The 14,197-nt window shown below is 36.2% G+C and overlaps 1 protein-coding gene across 9 annotated transcripts in view; it reads right to left on the bottom strand.

Annotated features, from left to right (window-relative positions):
* KTN1 (kinectin 1) overlaps positions 1-14,197 on the bottom strand; it is a 109,556-nt gene that overhangs the window by 63,390 nt on the left and 31,969 nt on the right. For all 9 annotated transcript variants that reach the window (XM_086709681.1, XM_086709689.1, XM_086709687.1 and 6 more), the window contains exons 2-5: positions 9,614-10,166; positions 6,044-6,181; positions 3,876-4,046; positions 2,696-2,826 (exon numbers count right to left, since the gene is read on the bottom strand). In XM_086709681.1, the coding sequence (XP_086565807.1) occupies positions 2,696-2,826; positions 3,876-4,046; positions 6,044-6,181; positions 9,614-10,136 (963 nt within the window). In that variant the 5' untranslated portion in view covers positions 10,137-10,166. The remainder of the gene's footprint in view (positions 1-2,695; positions 2,827-3,875; positions 4,047-6,043; positions 6,182-9,613; positions 10,167-14,197) is intronic.

The raw sequence follows: 14,197 nt of genomic DNA on the forward strand, positions 1-14,197 counted from the left end.
ATCATTCCCACTTGGGAGAAGAGGAAAGTGAGACACTGGGGTTATGTAACTTAAGTCCAAACAAATCTCAATGTGGCAGAACTCAGATATGAATCCAGGAAATCTGACTCTAGAACTCAGGATATTAACTCTAATATAAAACACAAGTATCCTGCAGCTTAAACGTAAGGCACATGCGCACACACGTGCACACACACGCACAGGCACACATACAACACATGACATCTCTTCAACTCTGCAACCCCTCTAGCTTTTACTGTTTTCCCTTTCCCATCTAAGGTATTCAGGGTGGACACTGTCCCCTTTCCTATTCATTTGATTATCTACAGTCTAGTACTTCAATCAAACTTTCACTGATGATATCAAATCCAATTTTTCAGTCCTTATCATCCTTCATCTCTCTAAAGCATGTCACTGTTGACTTTTCTCCTCACTGGTGAACTCTCTACCATCCCTAAGTGTCTGTGATTCCACTGTCTCCCTGGTGTTGCTTCTCCTCCTACTCCTCTTCAGTATCCTTTGTGGTGGCTTTCCTTGCCCTTTAAATGTTGGTGTTTCTCAGGGTTCACTCTTGAATTTTCTTAGCACTCCCCACATTCTCTCTAGTCTAGCACACATCCACCATGTGTATTGCTGATAGTGGAGTATTTTCCTAAATCACACCCATTATGATCTTTTTTTCAACTCCAGAGAAATACATATTCAACTGTGAAATGAATATATCTACTTCAATGATTCAAAGGATGCCTAAAACAACTACACAAAATTTTTCACAATCCTCTACTCTCTCCTCCTCTGCAAAGTGTTCATAAATAGCATTGTCACCACAATTTACCAAGTTACTCAAGAGCAAAAACAAGCATTCATTCTAGACTCTTCTTTAGCTACCTCATCTAACTGGCCAGCAGGTCCTCTAACTCCTCCATTTCCATCCTATGCTGGTGATCCTGCATTTATCTTCCCTCTTCCTCTGGAGCAGTATTAGGGGTGGGGATTTACTTATACCTGGAAACTTGATATCTATTAAAAGTTCTGACCAAGACACTTCCTATGACAGGAAGAGGGAGAAACTAAATTTACTTTTGCAAATACTGGGGACCTACAAAGACACTGCGTCCCTGGAGATGAGAACAGAACCACTCTACGAGAAACACAGAATAATTAGATTTTGGAACAAAAAGTTCCAAAGATGGGGAAAAAAAGTAAAGCTGCAAAATAGTCTATTTCAAAACACTACCTTTAACAGTCTCCAACTTCTTCCTTGGCCTGCCTAAAACAACTACCAAGGGGAGGCTGATTTACCCCCCAGTCTCTAGAGTTCAAAGCTATCTCAGACAATAAAATAACTACTCTTGCCCCCTTAAGTCACTACCAACATCCTTAGAAGAGAACACTAAAAGCAATTATTTTCAATTTTAAAAAGCAGTAATTTCAGACACTGGGTAGTAACACAAAAACTTCAGCTGAAGGCTTTTCCCTTATCCCCACAAATAACTAAGAAACCCTTTAAGATAGATATACTTAGCCGATTAAAATAAATCAAAGGACAAATTCTTCAGTCAAGTATTTCAAGAAAGTTTCTTGCAACAGAATAATCAGATATTGTATCCAAAGTCACACAGTTACAACACTCACCCTGATTACCCTGGAACACCTTGCTTACACTGAGCCATTGTTGGCACCACACGGAGACCGTCCAACAAGCATACTACACTGTAAAATGCCAGACTTGTAAAACTCACTGTCAATAGATACTTGGAGGTATAGCAGACTTAATATGCTACGATAAATGCTATGACAAAAAAAGCCCAGATGGTTATGAGAAAGAATAGCAGAGAGAACAATTTAGACTGGGAATTCAGATTAGCTTTATATAGGGAAATGATACAGAAACAACAAATAGGAGACTACTAAAGGTAATCAGGTGAGGGGGATAGCCTGGACTCGAGTGCTCTTTAAGAAAAAAAAAAATGAAAGCCACTCATTGTTTTAAATGAGGGGTGTGTGTGTGTGTGTGCGCGCGCGTGTGCACACACGCGTGCTGAGAATAAGAATAGAGAAGTCCACATCTAATATTGAATATCAGATACCGTGTCATCTTACCTCACACAAATAACATTTGAAAACTTGTCACCTTTCCAGTATGACATAGTATACATGATAATGTAGTGAGCCTGACCCATGAGAAATTAAGTATTAACTCCATGGATTGTTTTTTTTTTTTTTTGTTTACAAATTTTAGTCCATCATAGCAGCGATTCTACCATCCAAATCACTTATTTTAGAAGGATGATACTTCATACACACACACAAAACAGCAAAGATTCCCAAGTTCTCTGAAGTGTGCTATCTTCAGTCACAAAAACATTCCATATATTCTATCCAGAAATTGCCTTACCTTCCCTTCAGAGCAGAGCAAAGCAAGGTACAGTGTTAAGTGTCAAATGACTTTAAAGCCCTATAAATCATCTTACTTATAAGCACTTCACTTTTGTCAGACACCTGACTAAATAAGTGTACTGATTAGTATAGATATACAAAATAACTTCTGAAGCCATTCCAGAACTTTTAAATGTGACTATGTGCTTTGGAGTATGAATGATGGGAATATGAATTTATTACTCTAGCAAAAGTCTTATTTGGTGAACTTCTAATCACTGTTCTCAAACATGCCCATAATAAAAAACATGCTTACCTTCTTCAAAGCATCCTGTATCACACCAGACTTCTCCTTTAGCAGGTCTACAATACAAAGGGCCTCATCTTCAGAAAACATCATAGTCTTCAAGGACAGAAGAAAATCTTTAAATTTCACTTCAGCATTTTCTTAAAAAAAAAAAAGAAAAAGAAAAAGAAAAGAATTGGCATTTAAGAGACACAAGTAATAACTTCAGCAAAGGTAAGCATCAAGAATTCTTGACCCAGAAAGTCAATACCAAGAGAAAACAGATTTATATTTCAGGTCAGACAACTAAAAAATGCTCCAGTCAAGAGAGAAAAAGTGTTTATCATCTTTAACATACTATGAAACAATTATATTAACTAAAATTTAATCAAACTACAGAATACTATAAAGTGCCAGTATGCCCTCACTTAAAAAAAAAAAATCATTCCAATGTCTAGTATGCTAGTATCTGTACCAAGTATGTTCACAAATATTCTCATTTAACCTTAATAATCATGATATACAAATCAAACCTTACACGTGATAAAATAAGCATGAAGATAATTATAAAAAGGAAACAGAATTTTTAAAAAAGGAAATATGATTTTACAAATACCAAATATATACAAACAATCCTGACATTTAAAAAAATCCACGCATCAAGCATCCCCTGACTCACTCAATTTCCTCGGGGGCTCCTACATAAAGCACAAACTTCCTTTCCTTAAAAACCAACTGCCAACCATTAGACCCAGAGAAGCCCAAGGCTTTAATAGTTCAGCAACATCATAAGTTTAAAAAGTCAGTTATGTGTGTGCGTGAGAGCAAGGTATGGGAATTCTCTGTACTTTCCACTCAATTTTGCTGTGAAGCTACTACTATTCTTTAAAAAAAAAAAAAAAGTCTATTAAAAAAGTAAAATAATAATGAACGGTGGTTGTGAATTAGCACAGAAACCTCACAGGAGACCACAGCATAAGAGAAAAATCATCAGACAGCAAAATAGCTGTGAAATCTTGGGCAAGGCAAATTCAAGGGTCTGGCCCCATAAAACTTAGCAGGTTGGACTAGAAATTTACCAATAAACCTTTTATTACAAAGATTCTATAATTCTTTTACCATTCATTGTTTCTATGAGAAAATTTACTCAACTTCATCAGAACTCAAAAACGTGTTTCTTCAATACAAATTGCTACATGCTGCATATTACCTTTATCAGTTTCAGTCTTCAATTTTTTAGCCCCCGTTTTCTGGATTCCTTCTACTTGGTCAGGTTTAATTAGATCAATAGTATCTCTCTTATCCAGCACAGGATTTGAATCGGCATTATCCATCAAAGGAATATAAGCAGTTGCGTGAATAAGGGGTTCATCTACCAAGACTGCAATTTAAGTTCAACAAAATTAGAATTACTCAGGGTTTTACAGCAGAGTAATTAAATAACATGTACACACATTTAAGTTCAATGAGAAATGCAGTTATTTTCAAATATCTAACACCAAGTCAATTTGGCTTTAAATTCCTATTTTATTATTTAACATAAAGTAAAAACACACTTCTAATTAAGCAGTAGCAATTCAATATTATTCTACAGTAAATCATTTATCTGAAAGTGTGTAGCGTATCTCCTTTCTAACACTATCTGAAAACTTCTTCTATATCCTTTATATTTTAGTTAGTTCTCATTGTCTTCCTGTTTTAACTAAAAAATCCATTCACATTTAAAAAAATTTTTTTTCAACGTTTTTTATTTATTTTTTGGGACAGAGAGAGACAGAGCATGAATGGGGGAGGGGCAGAGAGAGAGGGAGACACGGAATCGGAAACAGGCTCCAGGCTCCAAGCCATCAGCCCAGAGCCTGACGCGGGGCTCGAACTCACGGACCGTGAGATCGTGACCTGGCTGAAGTCGGACGCTTAACCGACTGCGCCACCCAGGCGCCCCAAAAATCCATTCACATTTAATTAGTGCCCAAGGAAAACTACTAATCTTTATTTATGTTTGTACTTTGCCGAATTCTTACTGCAAATGATAGTTTTTAACGGAGTTCCTTCCACTTTCTAGGTACAAAAATCAGTCATTGTTCCTTGCAGATATTGTCTCATTTCTAAAAGTTATGCCTGTAATTTCCATGGCACATCTTACTGAACTGGCTAAAATTTGCAGAACAACATTAAAAGTGGAGGAAGGAAGCCTCCTTACACTTTGTTCCTACTTTTAACAGGAAGAACTTTAAGAGTTTGAACATTAAAGTCTGATGTCTGCTGGCTAAAGATAAAAACTTCCGCACACATATGGAAATCTATCTTCCTACCTTTTTAAAAAAGCTTTTGGGCATGAAGAGTGTGTTTTGTTCGTTTTGTTTTTTGTTTTTTTTTTTATAATAAAGGGCACTGGGTGGCTCAGTGGGTTAAGCATCCGACTTCAGCTCAGGTCATGATCTCACAGTTCCTGAGTTCGAGCTCCGCATCAGGCTCTTTGCTGACAGCTCGGAGCCTGGAGCCTGTTTTGGATTCATTGTCTCTCTCTCCCTCCCTCCCTCCCTCTCTCTCTGCCCCTCCCTGGCTCACACTGTCTCTCTCTCAAAAATAAACATTAAAAAAATTTATTTTAATTTATAATAAATATTTAATCTTATGAAATATTTGTGGGTAATATTTTTCTGTACCTAGTTGCTTGATACATCATAATTTTCGTGCAAGTAATAGAATTTCATCTTTTCTCTTTCCAATTTTAATATTTTCCAGCACTAGTTGATACCACTGTCCAATATTATTTGAGTATCACCATTTAATCTACACGTTTCACAGAGGTTTTCCCTGGACAATTCTGAACATATACAAACTGCTCCATCACTCTTAATGGGATGCTTCCCACATATACATGCAAACAATGTTTAGGAAATAATTGGGAATATAGGGTAATAATATATCTAGACAATGTCCTCAAGCATAGTCTTTAAGTGATATTTCAAAGTACAAATGTTTCCTTGTTGGGATGAGCACTGGGTGTTGTATGGAAACCAATTTGACAATAAATTTCGTATTAAAAAAAAGTACAAATGTTTCAGGAATACTTTTCTTCTATAGTTTATATGTTATTTACATTATTTTCAAAACTCCGTTGAGACCATTTAATAAATGCTTTGTCCTTTTTGAATTTCAGATAAACTTCTTCATCACAAACATATACCCTGGCCATCTGTCAAAACACTATGAAACCACAAGACTCAAGGATCCCTGGACTTCTTTTAGCATTAACATTGTTATAGAACACATTAAGCAGAGAACTGAAGAGCATGTGAGTTCTAAGATCCTTGTCCTAAGTGTACTTCTCTAGAATTAGTATTTATAAAACACATTATCTACACATTTCACCGTTTTCTGTCTTTTGCTTCCTTGAAGAAACTTTCTTCTTTCCTGATCCACTTTCTTGTTTAGTCTCTTGATGGAGGGGTAATGACTCTTGCTTTTTTGAAGGTGCCATAAGAGTTTCCACCTTTTTATCCTGATCATCTTTATTGAAAATAAATGAAAAGTCATCATAGCAAACAACAAACACACCAGAAAATTCAATTACTGGTAAATAATTCCCAGAATGCTTTACCTTCAAAATTTTAAACTCTCTAATAGTATTATTCCAGCTTTCTTACTCTATTACACCTGTCTTTAATTTCATCAAGACTTCTAAAAATACTTGTTGCTTCTTTTACATCCCATTTCTCAGCCACTCTTAATCCTACTCAGCCTATGGGCATGCTCAAATCCCTACCATCTTAAAAAAGAAAATCCTTCCCACCACTGTAATTCCCAGCCTCCCACACCCATTTCTTCTTATATTAACAAAAGAATGATCTGTACTTCTTTTACCAATCATTTGTCAATTGCAACCTGATTTTTATCTCTTCCATTATCCATGAAAGGATTTTACAGAGCAATCTGGTGTCCCAAATGCCATACTCTACCAATATCCTTTATTTCTTCTTTGACTTCTATTTAGCATTTCATACTACTGATCTCTACCTCCTTAAAATTCTGTCTTCATTAGGCTAAGTGAAATAAGAAGATCATGAAAGGACAAATATTGTATGATTTCACTTATATAAAGTACCCAGACTAGTCAAATTCACAGAAACAAAGTAGAATGGTTGTTACCAGGGGCTGGGGGGGGGGGGGGGGGGGGGGGGAGGGGAATGGGGAATTACTGTTTAATGGGTACAGAGTTTCTGTTGGGGAAGATGAAAAATTCCTGAGATGACTAGTGATGACAGTTGCATAAGAATGTAAACGTACTTAATGCCACAGAACTATACACTTAAAAATGGTAAAATGGTAAATGTTATTGTATATTTTGCCACAATAAAATAAAATTTAAAACTCTATCACCTCCCAAAAATTCTCTATCAGCTCCCACAATTCTTTTCTTACACTTGAAATATTCCTTTGCAAATTCTTTTGTAAACTTTTCCTACAGAATACCTCATATGCTGGTATTCTTCAGGGTAGTACCTTTAATTTAAACAATTCCCTTGGATGTGCTTATCTATACCCATGACTTCAACAACTATTTTCATGCTTACAGCTACCAAGTCTATATTCTAGCCTTATGCATCTGCACTTACATATCCTATTGCATCCTAAATTGCTCTTTATGTAAGCGGCCCCCCCATAGGAACCTAAAACACAACCTGAAAGCATTCTCCTCTCCATATACATCCACTCTCAATATTCCCTATCTTAGTGCTACCAACCACCTACCAATCAGGGGTTGGCAAACTTTTTCTCTAAGGTCCAAACATTAAATATGTTTGCATATCCATACAGACTCTATCAAAACTATGTGAGGCGCCTGGGTGGCTCAGTCAGTTAAGTATCCAACTCTTGATTTTTGGCTCAGGTCATGATCTCACAGTTCATGGGATCGAGCCCCTCATTGGGCTCTGCGCTGAGCATGGAGCTTGCTTGAGATTCTCTCACTCCCTCTCTCACTGTCCCTCCCCCCCACTCTCTCTCTCAAAATAAATGAATAAATTAAATTTTAAAAAGAATTAAAACTATTCATCTGCTGTTGTAGTATGAAAGCCAGCCATACACATACGTTAATGGATGAGTATGGCTGCATTCAAAAAAACTTCATTTCTAGACAAAGAGGTTTGCATTTCATGTAATTTCCACATTTAACAAAATATTATTCTTCTTTGGATTTTTTTCGAATCACTGAAAACATAAAAACTATTCTTGGCTCATGGACCATAAAAAACAGAAAGCAGACCAGATTTGGCTCCAAGATTTTAGTATGCCAACCCTGAGAAACTTAAAACTTGGATAATCAGTCTTGATTCTGCCTTCTCCTTTATCTGCCATACCTCATTCAATAAGATTAGTCATGTTGTTTTTACTTTATAGACCTCTTTAATCTACTTTTTTTTAAGTAGGCTCCCGGTCCAATGTGGGGCTTGAACCCACGACCTTGAGATCAAGAGTACGATGTTCTACCAACTGAGAGCCAGCCAGGTGCCCCTTTAATCTACTTTCTATTTCTTCTGTCACTACCACAGTTCAGTCCTCCAATTTAACTTTGGAAAACAATAATCTCATAACTAGATTATCTATATTAAATACTACTCCATAAAACTTGTCCTCCCCAAGTTCTGCCAAAGACATCTTTCTAAAATATAAATATGACCAGACCATGTAAACTGACCGGCTTGAAAATTTTTCAACAATGGCTAAACTATAACACCCCAGCTCCTTAATGCTGTGTACAAAACCCATCATGATCTAGCCCCTACATGTCTTTTCATCTTTGTGTCCTACCACTCCCAACCTCCTATTTCATGGTTCAAAAATACACTGTACTCCTATCTCTATCTTTCTAAGTGACATTCTGACAGTATGGAATGAGACCCACTGAGCTGCTTGGTGAAGTGATTCAGTGCCTGGAAGACCTCAGGCACCATCTCCTCTGTAAAGCTCTTTACCTCTGATCCCCATAAGTAGTAGTTGTTTAGGCATCTGCATTTCTTGTATACTTCAAACATCTCTTATGTAAGTCACATTTCATTACTGGCTTACATGTCCTTCACCCCCACTAAAATAGAAGTGCTTACTCTGATTTCTCTAGCATCATGCCTTGATCATAGCTGGCAAACAAATATTTAAAATCCAATATAACGAATTCAACACTCCACAAGACACACAAACAACTTAATGGTAAACACAAGTCCTTTCATAAAAACTTTGTAGTTTCACACGTCATGACACCATTTCTCATGGGCTTTCCATTACATCTGTTAACCCCTCTACCTAGAATATCCTATCCCACCCTTCCCAGCCACCCAAAAACCAGCTAGTACTTACGTAACCTCTAAGGTTAATTTTAGGCATTACATCCTCTAAGTGATCCACTTAGAACTCCTACACTGGTTTAGACATATCAAGATTATATTAAACATTTTACAATAATTATTTATGTTCATGTCTACAGTTTGAAAACACACTAGTTTTATCTCTGCAGCCCTATTACCTAGTATAATGCCTAGTATAAAATAGCTGTATGAAAAACATTTGCAAAATTAAAGACAAAAACGGTATCTATCTTTTCATCTTTAATTCCTATCACACTAATTAGAAATAGAAGTTTCTAACTGCTGATATTTATAGGTCCTTACTAGTTCCAGTAAAACAGTTGAATTTTATATATTTCCATTGTTTCTTTTCCATATTTCTAATATAAAGTTTAGTTTTAAATGCTGTTTTATGATCAATAATTTTATCAGCATTTAATGTTAATGAAAGCAAACACACAGTGAAAATGACAATGTTCTTGGTTTCAGACTCCATATTTTTAATATTTTGTATACACACCTAACAAAGTATCTAAATTTCAAGCTCTAAAGTCATTAAAACAAATACAATCATACAATAAAGTTGAATAGATTATAATACCGCTTCCATTTTTAGACTTCTTCTGCCCTGGTTTCTTCTTTGAGGCAGCTGCTTCAGAAGGGGGGGTGGGCTGTTTAGTAACTGGGACAGGTTCTACTTTTTTGCCTGGAATCTTTGACACATCACTTTCTTTGGTGACCTGTTCTTCTAGTACAGGCTTGTGTTTCTTTTCCTTCTTCTTTCTTTCTCTGACACTACTTGAAGTTTCAACTACATTCAGTGGAACAGGTACAACTTGCTCATCTTCTACAGCCAAGGCATCAGATAATTTAAAGTCCCGGGGTACACTCTCAGAATCAGATTCAGGGAGGTTCCCATTCTGGATTTCTTTCTTTTTATTCTTTTTCTTTTCTGCCTTCTTTTTATCGGTTTTGGTAGGAATAAGCTTTTGTTCTCTTTTCTGTTTTGCAAGAACTTCATCATATAATGTTTCTTTCATGAAAAGCCAGAAGAAGAGGAAAATTACTGTAATAACTACTGAAGGAATAAGGACAATAAAATATGTTGATTCATAAAACTCCATGGTGCTTTTGTTAATGTGATCCTATAAAACCTAAATGGGGGGCGTGGGGGGGCGGGGGGGAGAGAAAAAACAAAAACTTTAGTCAGCATAATACAAATTAAACACAAAACCTCTACTCTTTCAAGTAGTATATCAGATCTAACCTAATGTACAAATCTAAGCAGGTTACAGTTGTTTAAATCACATACTTAATTATTTTGCCATCTACAATTCAAATATACTATGAAATAAAAATGTGTGGTAATAATTAGAGTGTAATATATCCTCTACTTTTAAACCAAATGAAAAGATTTTCACGGGAGGAAAAAAAAAAAAAAAAAACTCTAGACATCCATTACTTTTTTCCCCAAACATCAACTTTTGACATTTTACTAGTATTTAGCTTTTTTCCTCTTATTGCACTGTTGACCAATACTACTATATGTGGAAACAGAAGCCATCAACTGTTACCAAAACACTGGATATTCATTAAAAGTACCATACTTTGGGGTCCCTGGGTGGCTCAGTCAGTTAAGCATCCAATTCTTGATTTTGGCTCAGGTTATGATCTCAGGGTTCATGAGTTCGAGCCCTGCACTGGGCTCTGCGCTATCAGAGCAGAGCCTGCTGGAATTTTCTCTCCTTCTCTCTCTGCCCATCCCCTGCTTGCACACTCGCTCTCAAAAAAAAACCAAAAGGTACCATACTTTTAATTGCAAAAAAAAAAAAAAAGAGAGGGAGAGAGAGATGGTTCATCTCATCATTTAGAAATTTAAGCCCATTCACCAACTGTTAGTACCTTTATTCCAACAACTAACAGCCTCATGATATAAGTAAGATACATCACAGATATAGAAACATACTACAGCCAAATCAAAATGTTAGGCTCTGTCATTCAGTATTGAAATAAATTACAAATTAGATGCTTTTCTTGATTTTTTTTTTCAGGGTACCCCTTATTACAAACTAAATTATACTGCAAAAAACAAAGCTGGCCATAATAATCTTTTCTAAATGCTAAAAGATAAGAAAGGCCTTGCCTCACCAACAGAGTATCAGTCCTACTTTTATTTTATTTTTTTTTAATTTTTTTTTTCAACGTTTATTTATTTTTGGGACAGAGAGAGACAGAGCATGAACGGGGGAGGGGCAGAGAGAGAGGGAGACACAGAATCGGAAACAGGCTCCAGGCTCTGAGCCATCAGCCCAGAGCCCGACGCGGGGCTCGAACTCACGGAGCGCGAGATCGTGACCTGGCTGAAGTCGGACGCTTAACCGACTGCGCCACCCAGGCGCCCCTCAGTCCTACTTTTAGATTAACCCAACAGCTATAGAAAATAAAGGTATGGTCTGATTACTCAGATCTGCCTTGAACATAGACACTATAATCCCTCATCTGAAGGGTAGGTACAGCTAAAATTATACTTCAAAGTAAGAATGGTTCTGATGTTTAGGCTCTAGATATCAATATTCCTATAAATATGTATAAGCCACATAAATATGGCTTGTATCCTTATAACTCCTATCACATTTGTTGTGGAAAAAAGGCAAGGAATGTAATGCAGATGAAATTAAACCCGTGGACATGCTTAAGGTAAAGCTATGTAAATTCTACTTTTGCACTTTTAATGTGTAAATGAATCTGAGAATCTTAAGTTCTTAAAATTATCCATCTGAAGTCTCAAAAACGGTAATGATTAAAAAAACAAAATTCTACCTAAACAGAAATATTCTAAGAATTATTTTAGACCTTAGAAAACAGCAGCTTTAAAGTTGAATAAATCTGAGTTTAATGAATTTAAGACTTCACCAGAACCATTTTAATAGGACTCATGAGTTTTCCAAGACAAAATAAAGCTATTCACAGTAGTCTCTGTTAACTGCCAAGATAAACAGACCTAGAAATCTTATGTTTATGACAAACTTAAGCACATTTACTTTAACTTTGTCTTTCAACTTCCTTATATCTCATTTTAAAATGTGGAGTATACTTTTTTCAAGTTATACCAACAATGACTTAAGTCTGAAAATAGTGAGAAGTGGAACCTGAAAATTGTTGTTTTATTAGGCACACTCTTGATCTTTATGATTAAAACAGCATTTGTTACCATTTCACGTTTCCATAGGCAATTTTTTTAATGGTGTTACAACCCGAGACTTACTTAGACAAAGTTTTAAAAGGTTGAAGGGGAACAGGAATCACGTGCTAACAGAATACTAAAAGAAACTTTATACAGAATTGTTCTTCCCTGATAAGTCATGAACTCTCCAGGTTTTTAACTAATCATACATATTTTACTGTGTCTAAGTGTTACTTGTCAACCAGAAATGCTTTCAAGGAGCAGAGACCACGTTTTATCTTTGGTTTTTTGTTTGTTTAAACATTACCATCCACAGGCTACACACAGCCTGTCCAAGTTAGCTGGGGAGGTTGGGGGAGAAAAAGAACAAAACAATGAGTTAAAACCTGGATTTTTGCTTTGGGGAAGAAAAGCCACAAAGGCATTTACCAGCAGCCACAGATGCTGGGGGGGGGGGAGGGGGGGGAAGGTCAAGTCAAAGTCAGAAAGACCTTGAACAGCAAACTGCAGCCATGTGTAGCCTAGGTCTCAGGAGAGCAAAATCTATGATTAAAGCAAGAAGCAGACATTCAGGGGAAAGAGCCCATGAGACCACAAGAACACTAAAACACAGATTCTTCGAATGTTCTGATGATTTTCTAGTTCCCTTTTCCAGGTCTCATAAAAGCCTGGAGGAATCATGATTCCCATTTCTGGATTTTCGTAAGATTCCCTTCACACAATTCAATTCCCCTTCTCTTGAACTTCCTTTCTGCACCTAAAGAGGTCTAACCAGAACACCAAGACAAATTTAAAGTCAAGAAAATGCTTGTATTTCTTTAATCCAATAATCCTGAATTTTTAAACCAAGAAATTTGCAAGGAAAAGCAGCACATATAAAGATGTTCACAGCAACATTATATATGATATGAAAACTGAGACATAAAATATCCAACATCAGAATGGGTTCAATTAGCAAATACCAACACAATAAAATATTGCTATTAAAACTGTAAAATCAAAAAAAGCCTTTAATAAGATTTCTTGTCAATTCAGTGTAGCTAAATAGTCAAAAATCGTAATTTTGCCTGTATGATCAAAATTTTTTACATATAATAGGCAAATCAAGATGATTAAACAAGGAGGTGTATCAGGGCTCCTGGCTGGCTGAGTCGGTTAAGTGTCCAACTCTTGATTTCAGCTCAGGTCATGATCTCATGGTTCACAAAATCAAGCCCTGCATCAGGTTCTGCGTTGAGTGTGGAGCCTGCTTGAGATTCTCTCTCCCTCTCCCTCTGCCCCTCCCAAGTGCATGAACACTCCTTATCTATCTCTCACTAAAAAAAAAACAAAAAAGAGTTGTGCCAGAATCATGGTTGCAGTCTCATCTGCCTTAATATTTTAGTTTTACACTTTGTAATTTTTAAGAGATATTCATAAAATGTTTAATTCTTTGCTTAATTCAAAAAATGGCAAAGTAAGTACTAAAATATCAATAATAAACCATAGTTTCACATTATACACATGGGTATAAGAGTAATATAAGGAAAGAAAAGAGACAAAAGGGGCCTGGGAATGAAATCCAGAAAAATACAGAGAAGAACAAACAAAGGTAGCAAGAGATTTTATTTTACGTGGGGCAGGGGAAGACCATGAAAAAAATAAAAGGAAAGGGTAGGAGGGGTTGAGACAAAGTTAATTTAGCTCAAGGTGAAAGGAATCAGGTTGCTAAAATTTTCTCAGTCCATAATATACAACTCAACATATGTTTGTTGAGTTGATATAACATGTAGACAATTAGCAGCTCAGGTTTTGAGATGACAGCATAAGTCACCAACGTTAATAATTTCTCCATATTCCCTTTGTAATATTAATGAGCTTTTTACCTCATACCTTCCACCTTAACGGATTCCAGTCTGAATTATAATGGCCAATGGTGGACAAGTAAAGTAGGAGTGAGATAACCATGGAATCATAATAAACACATTCCATACCAGTGGCTTTAATCTTTTATTTAGACAT

The sequence above is a fragment of the Puma concolor genome, chromosome B3 (genome assembly GCF_028749965.1).
Source record: "Puma concolor isolate L17-30 chromosome B3, mPumCon1.1.hap2, whole genome shotgun sequence".
Lineage (NCBI taxonomy): Eukaryota > Metazoa > Chordata > Mammalia > Carnivora > Felidae > Puma > Puma concolor.